The sequence below is a fragment of the Ostrea edulis genome, chromosome 5, assembly GCF_947568905.1.
Source record: "Ostrea edulis chromosome 5, xbOstEdul1.1, whole genome shotgun sequence".
Lineage (NCBI taxonomy): Eukaryota > Metazoa > Mollusca > Bivalvia > Ostreida > Ostreidae > Ostrea > Ostrea edulis.
Window position 1 is genome coordinate 44865298 of NC_079168.1, and position 19663 is coordinate 44884960.

At 33.1% G+C, this 19663-nt stretch overlaps 1 protein-coding gene and 1 long non-coding RNA gene across 7 annotated transcripts in view; both read right to left on the minus strand.

The window, feature by feature from the left end:
* Positions 1 to 19663, minus strand: part of LOC125649461 (carboxylic ester hydrolase LipN-like) — a 26809-nt gene continuing 7146 nt past the window's right edge. The window contains exons 3-8 of one of the 6 annotated variants that reach the window (XM_048877007.2): positions 15514 to 15635; positions 9704 to 9801; positions 9063 to 9157; positions 7343 to 7479; positions 6392 to 6478; positions 1 to 4882 (exon numbers count right to left, since the gene is read on the minus strand). In XM_048877007.2, the coding sequence (XP_048732964.2) occupies positions 4815 to 4882; positions 6392 to 6478; positions 7343 to 7479; positions 9063 to 9157; positions 9704 to 9801; positions 15514 to 15635 (607 nt within the window). In that variant the 3' untranslated portion in view covers positions 1 to 4814. Of the gene's footprint in view, positions 4883 to 6391; positions 6479 to 7342; positions 7480 to 7539; positions 7677 to 9062; positions 9158 to 9703; positions 9802 to 9838; positions 9937 to 9966; positions 10065 to 15513; positions 15636 to 19663 lie in introns of all 6 variants that reach the window. The other 5 variants (XM_048877005.2, XM_048877009.2, XM_048877004.2 and 2 more) reach the window with 5 other exon arrangements.
* LOC130054541 (uncharacterized) overlaps positions 16633 to 19663 on the minus strand; it is a 6903-nt gene continuing 3872 nt past the window's right edge. The window contains exon 2 of the long non-coding RNA XR_008802816.1: positions 16633 to 19284. This is a non-coding gene — a long non-coding RNA (uncharacterized LOC130054541). The remainder of the gene's footprint in view (positions 19285 to 19663) is intronic.

The following is a 19663-nucleotide window of genomic DNA, read 5'->3' on the forward strand; positions in this document are numbered from 1 at the left end:
TTCATTTCTAATGAATTTTAATTAACAAAAATTCAAAAATAGTACATTACTACCCTTATATTTAAAACATAATGCACCTAGTATATAAACAGTCCTATGCTACAATATACAAAGTTGTAATCACGAGATCCTTGCTGAACCACAGTATACATTAACCCATGTTGTTAGTAAACGTTTGCTGTTGCATTATATTTCATTTCTTCACAACATTGACCATTGACACACGGTGGGTTTACCATATTTCTTTTGAATATTTTCTATTGGTTGAGCCAGACCACGTTTTTGTTCACAAAAGGAGCTCAAGTAGCTTTCCTTAGAATTATGCATTAACAAAATTGTATTTTTTGACAATTCCACGAAATTTGATATACATAAAAATTTATGAAACCATTGTATATCCAAGAAATAAATTTCATTTTGAAAATACACAAACTGTGATGCTTCACGCCAGCATACTAGTACTTCATGAAGCACTAGCACGCTTCATGAAAAGTATGTTAGCGTGAAGTGTTGCAGTTCATACCTGCATGTATTTTCAAACAAGAAATTCATATTCTGCTTTCGGAGTTTGGTTGTTAAAATAGACGTATATGTACTAAATTCATCAAAGATCCATACCTGCATGGTTTACAATTGTAACACATTAAATTCATGAAGAAATGACTATAATCATAATGTGTATAAATATCAAAGGCAAAAACATTGCAAATGTAAATATTACAAAATATAGTAGACTTGTTCAATTTCTATTTTAATTTTGACTTTATACATCTGCTCTCTTTCTTACCTTTTTATAATGTCTAGAGAATTTATTTTAGAACATCATGCAGAAAAGTAAAAAAAAAAAAGTTTTTTAAATCAACTTTCTATAGACTTGATCAAGTCTAACACTAGATATATAGAAAATAAATGTCTGGTTTGTTTGTATTATGGAGACTATAAGAACAAATATTACCCTTTGGCTTTCATTCCAAAATTAATACAAATATTTTATTCCTTACACAAAGAAAAACAGATTCTGAAATATATAGTAAGAAACAGCAAATTTTTAATAATCAAAAATCTTTTAAGCACCAATCCAATTTGAAATACAACCACACAAAAGATGTATTGTGTCAAAAAGCATAGAACCCAACATATAAAGCTGCTTTAAGCACAGAGAAATTCACCATTTATGGTTAACCTCTTCCGCCCCCTACCGAGGGTTGCAGAACCAAATCTCCCAGCAGCATGCTAGAACCATCTTGACAAGTAGAAGATGATGGAATTCTTGCCAAACTTAATGACAAATACTTTAATATTATGTATTTAATTTTGTCTACCACAGTTCAACTTAGTTAATTTCTGCCAACTACACTCTAGCAAGAATTATAATGTGTTTCCTTCCTGGACCACATTGGGGAGACTGCCTTCCAAAATTTGGGAGATAGGGGGCCATTTCTGGTGGATCTTTTATCACCCCCCCCCTCCCTTGAAATTATGACACTTTCACAGGCACCTGGCTCCATTCATCCACCTACTCTTTTAATGTGCAAATTTCCCGTAAATTCGTAGATTCTATGTCTATTGTATCTGGAATTCCAATTCCTAATGCTGGATTAAATATGGAAACAATCGAGGGAGGGGTCCTCACTTCTTTGAAATTGATTAGCTCAAATAAATTTACAGATATCCGATCAACGGCAGGTCAGGGGAATGTAGCTTGTAACTTCAGAGTTCCATAAAAGTGCAAAATGGCACTGGGAATTGAAAAATAGATACCAGATATATATAATCCACAAATTTTCAGCTAGTTTTGTTTGGCACATTAAAGAGGATATGGTGGTGGATCAAAAGGGGAACGTGGATCCAAAACCTCACTTTCTTCTTTTTCCAAAATAACATTGTTAGGATCAATGCAATGAACAGTAAATATTGAAATATTACATAGCTGTCTAAGACTGGCTACTGTTGAAGAAATTTATTCCAACTAAATTGATGCATTTTTTGTAGAAAACGCCAACTTGCTTGAATTAGTTGAACACACTATTAGAATTATCTTTCTTTCGAGATCATACCAGACATTGAGCCTTATGCATTTACTGGTATCTGGAGACAGAAGGAGTGGATTCCGACAAATTCAATTTTGTCCCTGATTTTGAATTCTATTCAAGCAAATCACAGACAGAGAGTCCATTATAATTAATTACTGCTTTTAATTTAATGGATGTTTTGACGACTTCACTCTAAAAAAAAAATCATAATTATGAAATTAATAATGGGGCATAAATTTTATTTCTTCCCCATAACCCAAATTTTCCTTATAAATGAATTTCTTGTTGTATTTTTTTTCTTAAAATGGTGTATTAATGGAATTATTCTAATATTTGGAATTTACAAAACTATCAGAAAAAAGTATTTATTCACATCTAACTAATAATAACATGAAATATTGTGACAAACTTAAATTAGAATATAGTTGTGACAAAAGACTTCTAACAGACTTGTACATTCCAAGAATTAAAATGGTTCCAGAATCTAACAATACAGTTTTACAACAGCTATTTTCAAGCTTAGCTTTAATTTAGCTATTCCTTTTCACCAAGAATTCGGTATAAATGAATTCCTCATAAATGAGTTTTACTGTATTCATATATTTATCAAAATATTCAATTATTGCTGAAACCTAAACATTTTAAACAAAATGGCACAAATAAATGAACTTTAAAGTCTTGTAAAAATGACTAGCATATGAGAGAACTACATATTAAATGGAAGACATGCATACAAACTATAATAATCTTAAAGCAAGTATAATGTGCTAATGTCATAAAAGTAAAGCGAAACATATTTGATATTATAAGCATCTAGTTCCCAATGGGTCATAAATTGAAAAATGTCTTCCACTAATTTCCACCAGTTTTACATAATATAAATTTACAACAAAGTTCAACAATCTGTGTAATTCACTTACAAAAACAATACTGGAAAATACTATAGCTTATAATAGTCTTTGGTCCAAGTAAAAAATATTGAATGAAAAAATGTTAAAAACTAAGCAAAAATAATTCTATAATTCAATTTCATTTTTTTGTTGTTTGGCCTATGCATAATACAGCTCATACAATTATTTAAAAAAAATGAAATGAAAATTGAGCCAGCAACACCACTGTAAATTGTAATGCATAAAATATCATATCTCTCAATAAAATAAAAACAACAACAAAGCATAAAAAGCATGCAATAATAAATGCATCTTTATATTAAAAAAAAATGATAAAATTTCGAATGTACCTCAAATTTGGATGCATTTTACAATGACATTTAAAACCTCATCTTGAAATGCATGTGCAAATTGCAAAAAATATTCACACATACACAATATACTAACTTACATAATAGGAATTAAAGAAGAAGACAGAATCCAGGATATGAATCTGTACAAAAACTAAAGGCCCTGTCACACTACAGTGTGTTAGACATTTTATTATGAGGTATGAAAAATTTATCAAACACGCTGGCATATGCTGAAATCAAGTTTTTAGGATATGCTAACGCACATAATGAGCATATAACATGTTGTTTATGCACAAGTCACTATACGATATTGATATTAAACAGAGACATGCATAAGATGTTATATATAATGTATAGAGCATCTATAAGCTTTTGAAAGCTTGCAGACATACGATGTATCTCTTGCGTGTTTGTTTTACTTGAATGCATTCACTAAAGTAAAATGTAAGAAAGGCTTGTTGGAGTGCACATTGATAGTAAAGTGACCTATAAAAATTACAGCTATCCTCCATCTTGTTATCTGTGCAAAGTATATTTAAGAAACAAATTTCGTTTTTGAAAATACCTGAGGGCAAGAACTGCGATGCTTATTTTTATATTTACATTCAATCTTACTTCCATTTCTGTCATAATATTCCCAGTTTTTAAATAGTCGTACAATATTTGGATTCATGTACATGTATGCATATTGTTTACATTCATGAGGAAATGGTTATCATTTCAATTAGTAAAGATATCGAAGGTAAAAACATTGCAAATATACATGTACATAAATATATATATAACTGAACCCCAGAAAGATTTTGAATATGTTAATTATCTGTAAATTTTAAACACATTTAGTATGTTCCTCACATTTTTTTTTTAAATTACGTTGAGTAAGTTCTAAGGTCGCTAGGCAAACACTGAATACATCCATACATGTTACGTAAACGTCCGATATAAGTTACAGATAAGTCATAAGTATGTTACCAATAGGTTAGATATAAGTTCTATATATGCTACACAGATTCCCAGCAGGTTGCCCATGTGTGTCAACATATAAGGAACTTTCATGTAAAGCATGTAAACTTGTGCAACAATTACCTATCCAATAAAGGACTATAATGTATACACAATATGTTAATTAACATACATTAAAATTCTTATGCATGCACAAAATTTTAGTTTCCATTCAGCATATGACAACTTTAGCGTTCTCGTAAAAACTGATTCTTAACATATTCAACGTACGCCAGCGGTGTGTGCTTCATTTCTCCTACGTCAACATACAAAGAAGCTATACACATCATAACACATAAGCCAAATCAGTAGACTTGGATCTTTCTAAATAGATATATAAATGATGTATAAGTACAATCACTGGTTAGTTCAAAGTTAAAAATACACTAAACTAACACATGGTGTTATCTAGAACAGCTAGAGTATATTGTTCAAGTCTCTTTTCTGAGTAGATATACTTGTATAACTAAAATATGGATTATGCTTTCAGAACCTTTTGCAAGTTCAGAGGTCATCAGCCCACTGTGACTAGTTGTTTATGAGTTGGCTTTAATGAACTTGGAAACCTTCTCATGGGCTCTAAGGCAACATTCTTTAAAATGACCTACAATGAAAATGAATACTGTAGTAAACTGAAGTAAAAGAAATGGTTTCGCTTCCCTAACATGACTAGATTTGAGGGCCATTTTTTGGGGGTTGATGTTGTTGATATTGTTGGGTGTCACAATATAATGTAGAAACACTTTTTCCTAATCAACAAGTTCTTTTATCTGTAATATGTTTGGGAGAAATTTAAAGCATGCAAAGCATACTCCTTCAAACATTTAAAATGCTTCTGATGTGACTATAGTTCATATTTACGTGTATATATATTTCACAGATTTAAAAGAAACTACAGATTGTTTTTATGAAAAAAATGTCTCCCCAGCTCCCCAAATTGGAAATGCACCAAGTGAAACATCCTTCCTTTAATGTACTGCATGGTATGGAGGAAAAAGCATGAGCAGGAACATAGACATAACATTATGAACTCCGATAAGCCATATAAGAATAGTGATCACAAACTATTTTACACCCTTCACCCCTCAGATCCATGATAACTTTTAGGAAAATAATTGGATCAATATTTGAATATTTTCAAATAATTGGATCCTCCCATCCCAACAATATGCACATCTACAAATTATGGCAATGAAACATTGTACAAAGTTTCAAGTCTATTCAATAAGCCATATAGGAGGAGAAAAGTTAATAAGCTATTTTACATCCTCCACCATTCTTAGATCCACTATTACTTATAGGAAAACAAGAGGCCCATGGGCCACATCGCTCACCTGAGTCACCTTGGCACATATCTCAAGATTTTTCCTATATATTCGCATGTAAAACTTTGATCCCTATTGTGGCCCCAACTTACTCCCGGGGACCATGATTTTTACAAACTTGAATCTGCACTATGTCAGGAAGCTTTCCGTAAATCTCAGCTTTTCTGACTCAGTGGTTCTTGAGAAGATTTTTCCTATATGTTTGTATGTAAAACTTTGATCCCATATTGTGGCCCCATCCTACCACTGGGGGCCATGATTTTAACAAACTTGAATCTGCACTATGTCAGGAAGCTTTCCTGTAAATGTAAACTTTTCTGGCCCAGGGTTCTTGAGAAGATTTTTAAAGATTTTCCCTGTATATTTGTATGTAAAACTTTGATCCCCAACTGTGGCTCCATCCTACCCCTGGGGGGCCATGATTTTAATAAATTTAAATCTGCACTATGTCAGGAACCTTTCATTTATATTTCAGCTCTTCTGGCCCGGTGGTTCTTGAGAAGATTTTTTAAAGATCCCACCCTCTTTTTGCATTTTTGTGAGTAACTCCCCTTTGAAGGGGGCATGGCCCTTCATTTGAATAAACTTGAATCCCCATCACCCAAGGATGCTTTGTACCAAGTTTAGTTGAAATTGGCCCAGTGGTTCTGGAGAAGAAGATGAAAATGTGCAAAGTTCACGACAACAGACTAACATATGGACAAACGGTCCCAAAAAAATTATCCCTACTCCATTATAAATATGAAATTAATATTTCTATGAAAATAATAGAATAATCCAAATTCTACCTGGTAGGTGGAAGAATCCATGCGTGACCCCTTTAACTGTAAAGATCTGTGATTTCACTCCTTCCTCCTTAAGTTTCTCATGGTATGCTGTTAATATATCAATCAATAAATGAGCATTGAAGTCTTTTTTTATTCTACCTACTAGCATTCATTATGATATCATTATTGTTCAGAGCAACACAAAAACCTACTTGGCATTGCATCATGAAAAGTTGCTGATTTTGTCTAATGAAGATATCCTATAATGTCTGTCTATCGAGTGTGTATATACTAATACAGATTCACAATCTTAATGCAAAAATACATTGGATGATATAGAGTCCATTGTATATTTAAATGTCATATCATAAATATATTTTGAAAATATCACAACCATATAGGTAGACCATATACCATGATAAATAATTAATAATTGCAAAACCAATTTGACAACCCTTACTTAATACCAATGTGCAGTTCATGCAATATGCAGTATAGTGGATACAAAGTAAATTAGATGTTTTATTATTATCAAACAATTGACCATGATGTTAATCTATTAAGGTATGCATATAGTCAGATGATGATGTAGTTATAAAATACATTATGGTTAAAATAGTAGTGTCAAAAAGACCCTCAGATATATGATAAACAAGAAGGAAAAACTTTGCTAATTTTTCAAATTCCACAACTTTTACTGCATTGTTGTTTTTTTTTAATTCTAAAAGCGTATCTAATTTTGAGTAATATTAATGGTAAAAATAAGAAAACCCCTTTTTAATAGATTACTGTAACAACTGTATGAATCAAAATTACGGGTATATGGGATTCCACAAAATTCTATTTCTATCAGTTTAGTGCTATGAAATGCACTGAGAAAATTCATGGTGTTTGAGTTTTTCAGGATTTATAAACTGCTCTATAGGACAAGACAAGCTGAGTGATCTTTCTGACAGGGTGTGTCATGCTTACCGATACCCTCATCTCTCAGTACATCAAGTTCAGCTATGATTATTAAAGCTGGTGGCAAAGTATCAAAGTTAGTTTGAAGCAGAGGTGAAGCCCTAGCATTGCTGAGATCTGAGTGATCAATGTAATGGCCCATGAACCTAAAACACACAGATTTACAGGTTAAACACACATTGCTTTTCTGTAGAACAATACCTTACCGTAACCTTGATCCCGATTCTGGTCTAACTCAGCTAAGATCATTAGTGCTGGAGGAAGACCCTTGAAGTTTTTCTGAAGTATTGTTGAAGCTTTAGGATTTGTTATATCTGCTTCATCAATGTATTTTTCTCTAAACCTAAAATACGTTTTAACAAATTATTCTGTTATTTTAATCTTTGCACATTGATTTTACATATTTTCCAGTCCTACATGCACAGTGTATTAGCCTGATTGTGAATTGTTCAAAAGATGAAAATAAATCTTATATATCCACTCATGATCCATCAGATGAGATGTAAAATGGTGCCCTGTCTCAGAGATCACAACCGGCATGCAAAAGAGTCATCATGGTGTTTGATAAAAGAGTGAGTTTAATACGAGCCACCACCACGACCAAAAAGGTTCAAAACCAGACGCTGATTTCACTTTAAAGCTGAAATATGTCTAAAATACTTGGTATCCCTTTTTTTTTTTTACTTAATGCTTTAATTAAACCAACAAAAATATATCCACTCAAAGAAGCAATGGTTCATGTCATGGTGTACATGACCTTTCAAACAGCAACTGTGTATTCATACATAACAATTCCTAAACTATTGTAAATACCACATTGAAATGCTGCTGCACGTCAAAGCTAAAGAATGCAGACACACATGAATGTTTCATACTATTTTTTTTTTTACCTGTACTGAGCCCTGTCACTGATGAAAATTTACTTCATACATCTATACTACTAAAGGAATAAATTGTATGATTCCCTGCCTTCTCGAGTGATCAATTTATTAAAAATTATGTGATGATATACCATATCATTAGCTGACATTTAATTCATATAATTAACAACTAATTAACTAAAATCCAAGAATCATTTTCTGATTTCTGCTTTGAAATTGGGGGGAAAAAAAGAAGTGAAGGTGCAAATCAAAGAAATAATCTACCGTACAATGAAACAATCTACAATGAAATGTTTTACGATGAGCAAATTTAGAATATTATATTGTAATGTCATTACCTTATTACAAATATTTAAGAAATACAATTTCAATTTTGAAAACACATGAGGGCATGCACTGTTTTGTGACGAATGGAGGTTGAAGGTTCAAGACCTGCTCATAATTTGGCTGCATCAAACTTAAGACAAAAACATTGGTTAATAGTGACTGCTCCCTTCCCAAACACCCGGCATTTATAAGCGAGAGTTGCAGGTCTTTTGAATGAGATCGTAAAAACTGAGGTCTAGTTTTAGCACAGGAATGATAAAGAACCCTCACTGCTATGGCCCTAATTGCCATGCATATGTCAAAATCTATGGCACTTCACATAATGCTGGTGAGGTATCCATGTTAGTGAAACATTCGATCTTGAAAGGGATTACACAATTTTTTTTAAAAATTGAATATTTGGATGTTACACCTTTGACTATCCTTAATGGATTGAATAAACCACCCAGTAAGCACAATGTAAAATTGAACATATTTAATCAAAAGTATGCATTTATTTGATGTATGTAGGTCATTATTACCAATCTGTCATCTTTTTTGTGAGTCCAGGCATTTCTGCAAATTCCTCAGCTGACTTGTAGTTCCTCCTTAGATCTACACTTGGGTACACAAGTACCTGCACAAAGGGAAGGAGGTACAAACCCAGTGATCACATGATTTAATAAATTATTGCAATTAAATACATGGATATTCTTAAAACACTGCTGTATATTAAATAAACATGCATAATGAAAGTTTATGTGTCAGCAAATCTCAAGATGCACAATGTTAAAAAAACCCACCTAACATACAAAATTCAAAAAGGGCAATAAAAATAAAGATGTTCAATATCAACAAAATCAGAAATTGCAAGCTACAAATTATAACTGAACTTAAGATAAAAGTTATTGTGTCTGTATTTCAGCATTTTTTTTTTTTACTGTAAAACCTTGTGATTGATAATTTTTAGTAATAAAAGTTTATTACAACAATTCCATAAGATTCAACAAAAAATGTTGTAGTTTTATAGTGTATGCAATGCTTATTATAATGATTTTGAAAATAAAAATAATTAAAAACTGTGAAAATTTTTAAACTAAAATTGATAAAAATGATAAGAAAACTGAAGAGTAAGGACAACATGCATTCATGCAGCACTTGCATGAGTTTCAGTGCATGTTACCTGATACCCCAAATCAGAAACCTCATGACAAACAAGAGCTGCCATGCGACTTCCTTCTCCATCCCCACCTACCCCTACCGTGCTGCGGTTCACAGCACCTAAAATAGAAAAAAATTCACCACTTAGTATCATTACCTGATAATTTATCTCAGGCAAGTCATGACAGACCATGGCTGCCAATCGTCCCCCTGCACTGTCGCCACCCACCCCCACTGTGCTCTCATTCACTGCACCTACTCACAAAATGATAATCAATCAGATACCTGATAATCTATGCCTTCTACATAGTGGCATACCATAGCTGCTATCTCACCACCAGCGCTGTTGCCTCCCACTCCGACATTGCTTTCATTATTAGCACCTGTTAAAGCAACTCATACATACAGCAAACTCTGTTTATAGCAAACCAAGTTTTAATGAATACCTACTTACTGTACACTGAAGAAATATATCCATGAGAAACCTAAAGGTGGGATTTCAATGAAATATAAGAGAACACTTGGTGAAGTAGATGCAACAAACAAGAGACCCATGGGCCACATTGCTCACCTGAGTCACCTTGGCCCTACCATTGTTCAGCTGTTTTGATTTTCAAGAGACTGTTTTATTAATCTTTATTCCCATGAAAACTTTGACCCCATATTGTGGCCTCAACCTAGCCCCAAAGGATCAAATCATAACTGAATATGAGTTTACATAACACAGAGATGCCTCAAAACCAATATGACTAACATGATCTTGCTGTTCTGGATAAGATCAAGGTCACAAGGTCATATATATCATTGTATAATATCTTGCCATAAGAAACCTATATACAAAATCTTCAAGCCCTATCTCAAACAGTTCAGGAGATAATGAAAAGACCAGATTTTTTTTTAAAAAGTGGGTCAAATTTCCTGGTTAAGGCCACAAGGTCAAATACCAAAGTATAACAAGGTCTTGCAATAAAGAATTATCAACAAAATATAAAAGCTTTACCTTAAAATGGTTCAAGAGACATTGATTAAGTCAGGTTATTAAGAAAATGGGTCAAGATCACAAGATCAAATATGATTGTATCACAAACTCTTGTCATTAAGAATCTATATACAAAATATGAAAGCACTACCTTGAGTAGTTTCGAAGATATTTAACAGGTTACGTTTTCTTAAAAGTAGGTCACAAGGTCAAAGGTCATACATGTAGTATGAAATGAAAGGTCTTGCCATAAGAAATCTATATACAAAACATGAAAGATCTACCTTAAATAGTTCAGGAAATATTGAATAGGTCAGTAAAAAGTAGGTCCAATTCCAAGGTCAAGGTCAAACTTCACAAAATAAAAGTCTTGCCATAAAGAATCTATATACAAAATATGAAAGCCCTAATAAATAGTTCAGGAGATATTGAATATGTCAGGGTTTTTTTAGAAAGAAGGTCAAAATCCAAGGTCAAAAGATCAAACACAATGGTGTACAAGGTCTTGCCATACAAAATCCACATACAAATAAAGAAAGTTCCATCTAAAATAGTTTCAAATATATTTGATAGGTTATGTTTTCTTAAAAGTAAGGCAAACTCAAAGTTCAAGGTCAAAAAGTCAAAGGTCATGATATGAAATGAAAGATCTTGCAATAACAAATATACATACAAAATACAAAAGATCTGCCTTAAATAGTTCGGGACATATTGAATAGGTGAGATTTTTTATAAAAGTATGTCAAACTTCCAGGTCAAGGTCACAAGATCACATGCCATTATATTACATGTCTTTCATAAAGAATGTATGCACAAAATATGAAAGCCCTAGCCTAAATACTTCTTAAAGTAAAGAGATATTCTTAAAGATTTTTCCAATATATCAGCATATAAAACTGATCCCCTATTGTTGCCCCACCCTACCCCTGGGGGCCATGATTTTACCAAACTTAAATTTGCACTACATCAGGGAGCTTTCATGTAAATTTGAACTTTTCTGGTCCAGTGGTTCTTGAGAAGAAGATTTTTAAAGATTTTCCCTATATATTCACATTTAAACCTTTAATCCTTTATCGTGGCCCCATCCTACCCTTGGGGACCATGATTTTAACAAACTTGAATCTGCACTATATCAGGAAGCTTTCATGTAAATTCAAACTTTTCTGGCCTGTTGGTTCTTGAGAAGATTTTTAAATGACCCCACCCTAGTTTTGCATTTTCATGATTATCTCCCCTTTGAAAGGAGCATGGTCCTTCATTTGTACAAACTTGATTCCCCTTCACTCAATGATGATTTCTGCCAAGTTTGATTCTCCTTCACCCATGTTAGATTGAAATTGGCCTAGTAGTTCTGGAGAAGAAGATGGAAATTTGAAAAGTCTATGGACAGACAGACTGGCGGACAGAGACAGACAAAATGTGATCAGAATAGCTCACTTGAGCTTATACAGCTCAGGTGAGCTAAACACACTTTTCATTAAATCTCATAGGTTTAGAATGTACAGTATAATTTGTCCAAACCGGCCTCTGAGTACTCCGGCGCTCTGTCAATTCCAGCCACAAAATATAGTCCCTAACATTTCTTTAACAAATCCTTTATTGATAATTCCCTGTACTCCGGATACTGCGTATTTTGTATATCGGCCGGCTTCCACAGTCCCAACTGCTATCAATTAACTTTAATTATCCTGTGTAAACCGGCCCCTCGATGATACACCACCCTAATTGTTGCGGTCAATTGTATTCGGTGTACACAGGGTCCCAACTGCTCGTAATTAGCTCTAATTATCGCATTTAAACCAGCCACCCCACGATGACCAACCTGTCGGTATTCGGTCGATCACATCACACGCGGTGTACATAAAGGGTGTCTCAAGGGAAGCCACAGGTAAGTAAAAGAGTGCAATTGGCGATGAGTCGCGATCAGTTTAAAATAAAACCTGATTTTTAGGGGGTGCACTTTTCAATTATGACAGCACCACGCACGAGGTAATGGCGCCCTCCCCTAACGACAGAGACGAGAGCTGACATTAAAAGACAAAGTTCAATTAATCGATGAATTCGATACATTCTTGGAATGAAACAAAATCGGCAACAATCCCGTTATGTTTTCCAAAAGCAGGGTTTCCCCTCGTGGACTTCTCGGAGCTCTACGGCGAGTCAGACAGTGATGATATGCAGTTAGTTAGCACAACTTGCCATGTCCGGTCGATCACTCGGCATTGCATTAGTTTCCGTTTCACAAATTGAGACAGTTGAAAGCGATACATTTACAATGAAAGCTGGGAAATACAAATTCTAAACGAACACAACACAAACTTGACGTACGTACATAATGTAGCACTTGATAACGGCGATGATGTAGACGAAATCGACAATTTACCAACAGAAAATTGCGCGAATAATTCCCAGATTTTAAACTGTTTAATAAAAATTGAAACTTTTTCAATTGAGCACGACAATAAAACACTGACATTTATATTTTTACATTTTGAATTCTTTTGTGATAAATGTATATTAAAACGTTAGCAATCATTACACACGTATGCATAGATAGTGAATACAAGGGAAGCAACTCTCATTCTTGTCAACATTCTGCACTCCGAACTCTGTGCAAACCGGCCAATTTCTTTGGAACCACACATAGCCGGTTTAGATAGATTATACTGATATAACTAATATGAGCTATTTAAAACAGTTCAACTTCATAGGAATTTGTGATCAGGATAATGCACATTTTGATGGAGTAAGTCTAAAGGCAACCGAAACTGCTGATAAAACATCAAATACAATATCTATTCCTTGATTTGCTCTTACACTTCACTGACCCCAAATATACCACCTGTTAGTGGTGTTAGCCATGTTTTACTAATTACCTTTGAGTCTCTTGAGGTAGAGCTTTGATATTTCATTAACATTTAACAAGACCTATCCAATGACATAAAACCATTTCATCATGTGACCTTGATAATGACCTTTGACTTATCTATCAAAAACTTAATCATAGGTCATAAATATTTAACGCAAGTGATAGAGCATTAAAATTTGATATACACAATTAATTCTTGTTAAAACCTCCTTACATTGGTATCAAAATTCATTACCTTAAACCTTTACCTATTTTCCAAAACTTGCCTACTGCATAAACTTTGGAGTTTCTATTAAACATGACTATCTTACAGTACCAAAGTATTTAACCTTGTGACCAAGCTTCACCTAACTTTCAAAAACTTTATCATATGCTTTAACTTTTGAACGTAAGTAATAGGACTTGGTAGATTTCCTTTGTACTAAAGTTCATGACCCCGACAATCAGACTATATCCCTGTATCACTACATATTTCTTTATCATAAATGTTAAAGTTAAAGAAAAGAACATGCAAAATATCTTTATTTCATTTTTTAAATCCTTCTTTCGAAAAATTTGACATTCTCTGACATTCACCTTATTGAATAGTAAATACACAAGGAAGTTCCATTTGGGGAACTGCAGTATCTTTTCTTAAATATGATCATTGGCCACAAATTTATTCATCCTCAAAACAGTGGATTTTGCTCATTCCACAAAAATTGATGCTCATGAATATTGATGAAATCACAGTATTTCTCCAAGTTATCTCGTCACTGTTCTTCAATCTACTTTACATAAATTTTTGCCATTAACTTTTGAGTCTTTAAAGTGACTATTAAGGAGTAATACCAAGATAGGATTGTCATATTTCACATGTGTATTAGTTTTAACAAAACTTTTTTTGATCATTTGATCTTTCACCTACTTCTAAAAACACTTTGTAATATGCCAGTTTAGAGATAAGAGCTCTTCTGTGTAGGAGGTGTATTAGTGGAACTTTGAATGCCTAAATGGGACAGAGTGGAACTACAGTCACTGAGGAAGAGGATAAAATGCATTAAAAGTGGCTTTTGTTTAAATATGTAAATGTAGGAAATACAAAATACTATCAAAACAAATGTTTTACTAAAGTAGAAACATTTGCAAGTAATATCCTGGTCAGGATATGATATGTACGAGCAACAAAATAACATGATATAAAAAGAATTTCATGTATTTAATTACTCCCTTAGTGCTTATCACTTAGTTTGTGTATCTGCAGTTGAATTCCGGTGATGAAACTGCATATGAGAAACTTACTGAGCATATTCACGTATGCTGTGATGAATATTTGTCCCACTCCCGCATGTAAACAAGTTGTTAAGCGCTAACTATGTACAAGAGTTCTCCAAAGGGAAATAACTCAGATGTATCTTGAAACCAGCATATTGGTCATTTCTTCAGATATCATAAAGGGTTTTCCTATTCCATAAGTCTGTTCTATCAAACAAGACATATGGAATGATACAGCAATATTTGAACTTACCAATATGAAGTTAACTTTTGACCTACTTTCAAAGACGCTCACATTGGCATTTATTATATTACTGTAAGTGAAAAGACTTTGCAATTTCAGATATTGAGACCCTATGATAAATTCTTTTAATTGACCTTGACCTCTAACTAAGGAAAGAAAATTTCATAACAGACCAACTTCGACAAAACCTATAGTTTTGGAAACATTAGGGGGAGGATCTGCACACTTAATTCACTCCTATTCAAAACAAGACCTTTTGAATATTAAAAAAAATATTCGAACTTGCAACTATGAAGTTGAACTTAGACCTACCGTTATATTTTTTCTCTCAAAATATAACTATCTATACAAGTGAGTAACATTTTCAAACTGTTCAACATCTTCATTAACATAATCAAAAAGACTGAATATCCAGGTTATAAGTATATAAAATGTCTTGATGTTTGTTTACTGAATTTGTTTTCCTCAAAAATCTAATTATCTTACCTATAAGACCTTTGTTCATTTTCACCCATCGGACAACGCAAATGGCATCTTCATGATTGGATGGCCATCTGTGTTCTGGAGCAAGGCGATATTCTACATTAACCACCACACAAGGAGCATCTCTGTAATAACAGAGCAATGTATCAGAGTTAAAATCTCTTAACAAGGCGATATTCTACATTAACCAGCACACACAGAGCATATCTCTGTAATAACAGAGCAATGTATCAGAATGAGCATCTCAAACAAACAACGTACTGCATGTGTTATACTTACTGTATAGCAGGTTAATATTGCGGTCGAAAAAAATCGTGATTTTTTCATTTAGCAACAAACCGCGGTCGGTTTAATTTGTGGAAAAACAAATCTTAATATCCTGAACTCAATTTCTTATCAATATGAAAGATTAATTCCCTGAATGTTAAATTCGCAAAAATATTGTTTCAGCGAATATAGCGAAAATTAATTATGCGAGTTAATTTCCTGCTATACAGTATTGTAGCTTGTTAAAAAATAAGCACAACAGTAGTTCATGAACAATTTGGAACAATCTTGAATTACATGTAGCTCTATCTGTGTCTCACAATGTTACACAGTGGTAGAATAAGATGAGGAGGGAACTACATCAGTTGCACACTCCCCCCTTTTGCTTGGAAAATTTTATAACAAAAAAGTTGTATTTGTTATTTTTGGATTGTGTTCCCCTTTTTCAGTCAACTTCATGGTTTTCCAGATTTCAAAGCCTCTATGGGGCAGTAAGACATTTTGAAATCATAATATCAACTGTAAAATTAAAACTTTAATTATAAAGCACTTGTTCCAGATCTTTTTGAGTCCTCATACAAAGATACTCTCATTATCGAATGTTCAGTCATTTTTTTAAGAGTGGTTCCCGAGAAAAATCCGAGATATTTGAAAACCAAGGCGCTTAAGATGGATGGACAGATCCAAGTAATATTTCCTGCATTTGCTAAAGTGGAGAACAATTAATGAAAATAATCTAATGGCTTATTACATTGTAAATCTCACACAATATTATCAAATATAAAACAACACCAATATATTATTTGTTTGTTTGCTATTGCTGTCTTCTATGTGTCTGAGTAAGTAGGGAATTCATTTCAATTCAATTCTTTATTGGCACTTAAAAGCACATGTAAGTGCTGTTAGTCATGCAGTATAAAATACATATATATATTGTGTTACATGGTATTATAATTAACAATCAATTTCTAACAATCAGTTTCTAAGGTATAAAGAGTTTCTGATATATAAACAAATTTGTAGATACAATATTGAAAGGATTCAGTAATTAAACAAGATACATGATAATCACATGATATTTTTGAATACTTTTTTTTCTCCATGCTTTATTTTTAGACATTTACAATTACATCTAAATAGATGATCTCACACACAAAATCACACACATGCATACAGTATCTTCCATACAAAAACTTTCTACATGAACTAGTATTTGACAGCTAGGCATAATTTAAAGGTATTGAAAATATGAATATCAACAAAATGATACTAAAAGTAATGATAACAAATATAACCTATAAGCCTTTGGTTTTTCATCACTTGTTATAAACAATATCATATATTGACCATTTACTAAATATTTTGGATTTGCATCTTGAATACTTTTTTCTTATATGCATGTTTGTATAAAGGACAATCAAGTACAAAATATTTTTCACCTTCAACACAGGTCTTACAATGGTGGAATGTATTTTTTTCATTTGGGTCAACTAGAATAAGGGCCTCCTGTAGTTTAGCTTTTGTGAGTTTTCTTTGTTTTTAATTTCAATCTTATATTATTCCCATGAAAATTTTTGACCCCATATTGTGGCCGCAACCTAGCCCCAAAGGATCATGACAAAACCGAACTTGAATTCAACCAATATGGTGACCTCAACCTACCACTGGGAGCCATGATTTGAATAAATCTGAATCTACACTATGTCAGGAAGCTTTCATGTAAATCTTAACTCTTCTGCATGGCCCAGTGGTTCTTGAGAAGATTTTTAAATGACCCCACCCTATTTTTGCCTTTTCTTGATTACCTCCCCTTTGATGGGGGCATGGATCTTCATTTCAACAAACTTGATTCCCCTTCACCCAAGGATGATTTCTGCCAAGTTTGATTGAAATGGGCCCAGTGGTTCTGGAGAAGAGGATGAAAATGTGAAAGTTAATGCTAACTACAACAATGGCAGACAAAAGCTCACTTGAGCCTCTCTGGAAACATTCTTGGTTTGGAAATTTCTAGATCTTGATAAAAGTACTTAATTCTCAGAATCCTTGACAGATGAAGAAATATCTGTTTCCACATATGGAAATTATATTTGAAATAAAACATGACTGTGATTACCAAGACCTGCGACTCCCATACATGCATGAATTATGGCTTTGGTATAGTTTTTAAAAAGGTGATAATTTCTGAGCAGGATTGACTTTATCCTGGGAATATAAGATACTATGAGACCATCAAAGTGGTCCATGACTGAAAGTTTTTAAAATAAATTTTCTACAAACAGATTTTGTGGAAATGACAATATACTATCATTACAATAACAGCATGTCACTTCACTCGATTGAGCTTGCAAATTTTGTTCAGTAAAAGTGAGTTTGGATGACCACACTATGTCATTCTTTCATTGTGATTGGTCACTGAGAACAAAGGTTAAACCTGCTTGTCTCATGGAAATCTATGAGAAGCCTCGCCCAAATATTTGCACGCTCGATCGAGCAAAGTAAGTGACACACCGTTATTGGAATGATAGTATTTCCTTTTTAATGAAAGGTAAATACAGTGTATCATGTTTAAAATGATGCAATGAACGTTTTCACAGGCTAGAATGTAAAATCTACATACATTAACGTTGACTTCCATTCAATATAATACAGTGAATCCTGTCTTACTAATGACATGCACTGGGAAACTATTTTTTTGTCAGAATACACAGTGTGCCAGAATAAACAGTGTAAAAAAGAATAATGTGAAATTGAGAAGGAAAATATGGGTCAGAATGGCTAGTGGAACAGATTGCATAGGTGTCAGATTAGGCAGTTTTCACTGTAATGGCACCCCAGTTAAAACACCAAAATCACTTCGGTACATAAATTTGTGTGGTAGATCTTGGGAGCTTCTTAGTGTACTTATTGTTTTTAACAGGCACTTTTTGGAAGAAAGCTATCTAAGTGTTTGAACTTGTGCCTAATCCCTTTGATTTAACAAGCACTTTACATCAACAGACAAGTTTTCTTTCAAGCAGATCAACGCATGTACAATAAATTACAGCAAATTCATCATAAAAATAATTTTACTGATATAGGTAACAATTCTAAAGAATGTACATGTATACATAAATTTTATATTAGTCTCATAAATATTCTGGTACCAATTTAGAGAATGCATCAGATTTTTTTTGTCTCTGTGCTTGCTCCATGGTATTGCAAAAATCCCTCTTGAAAAATGATTATTATTTTACACATAAATTGTACTATGTATAGCAGACAAATGTCAATGACCTTGGTGAACGATGAATTGCCTCATTGTAAAAACTGTAAATCACGTCAATTACGCACACTAACCCTGTAATGCAGACATGGATGTTTACAAATAAAAACTGAACAATAAAACGTTATAGATATTTGTTGTATGGAGGTTTGGCAGCCAGGCTTTCAGACACAGAACTGGGAAACAAATCACTGTGGTGGTAAACACCAACTTTTCTTATCTTCAATCTCTCTTGATCTAGCAAGCTACATTGAAGATACAAGGAATGAATTGACAGATAGATGCATAAAACCAAAGTACATGCTAATTTGTGGGAGGGGAACAAATTTGATCGAATCTGTAAATAAGCATATTTATTTTTATCCCTAATAACTTCAACTTCAAAGTATCAAGTATTAAAAAAAGATTATCATAGATAATTCTTTCTTCGTATGTTTATGTGTTCTTCTAACTGTCATACAGTTCTGGGGGAAAGAATGAACTTAAATTTAGCAAGTTTTGATTGCAAATTGCAGGTTTTTGTGACCAATTATTAAACCTGGATTATCAAAAGTATCCAATGACACAGAGGATTATACTCAGATATCAACTTTAAAAGTGATTGGAAGATAATGTGCAGACATA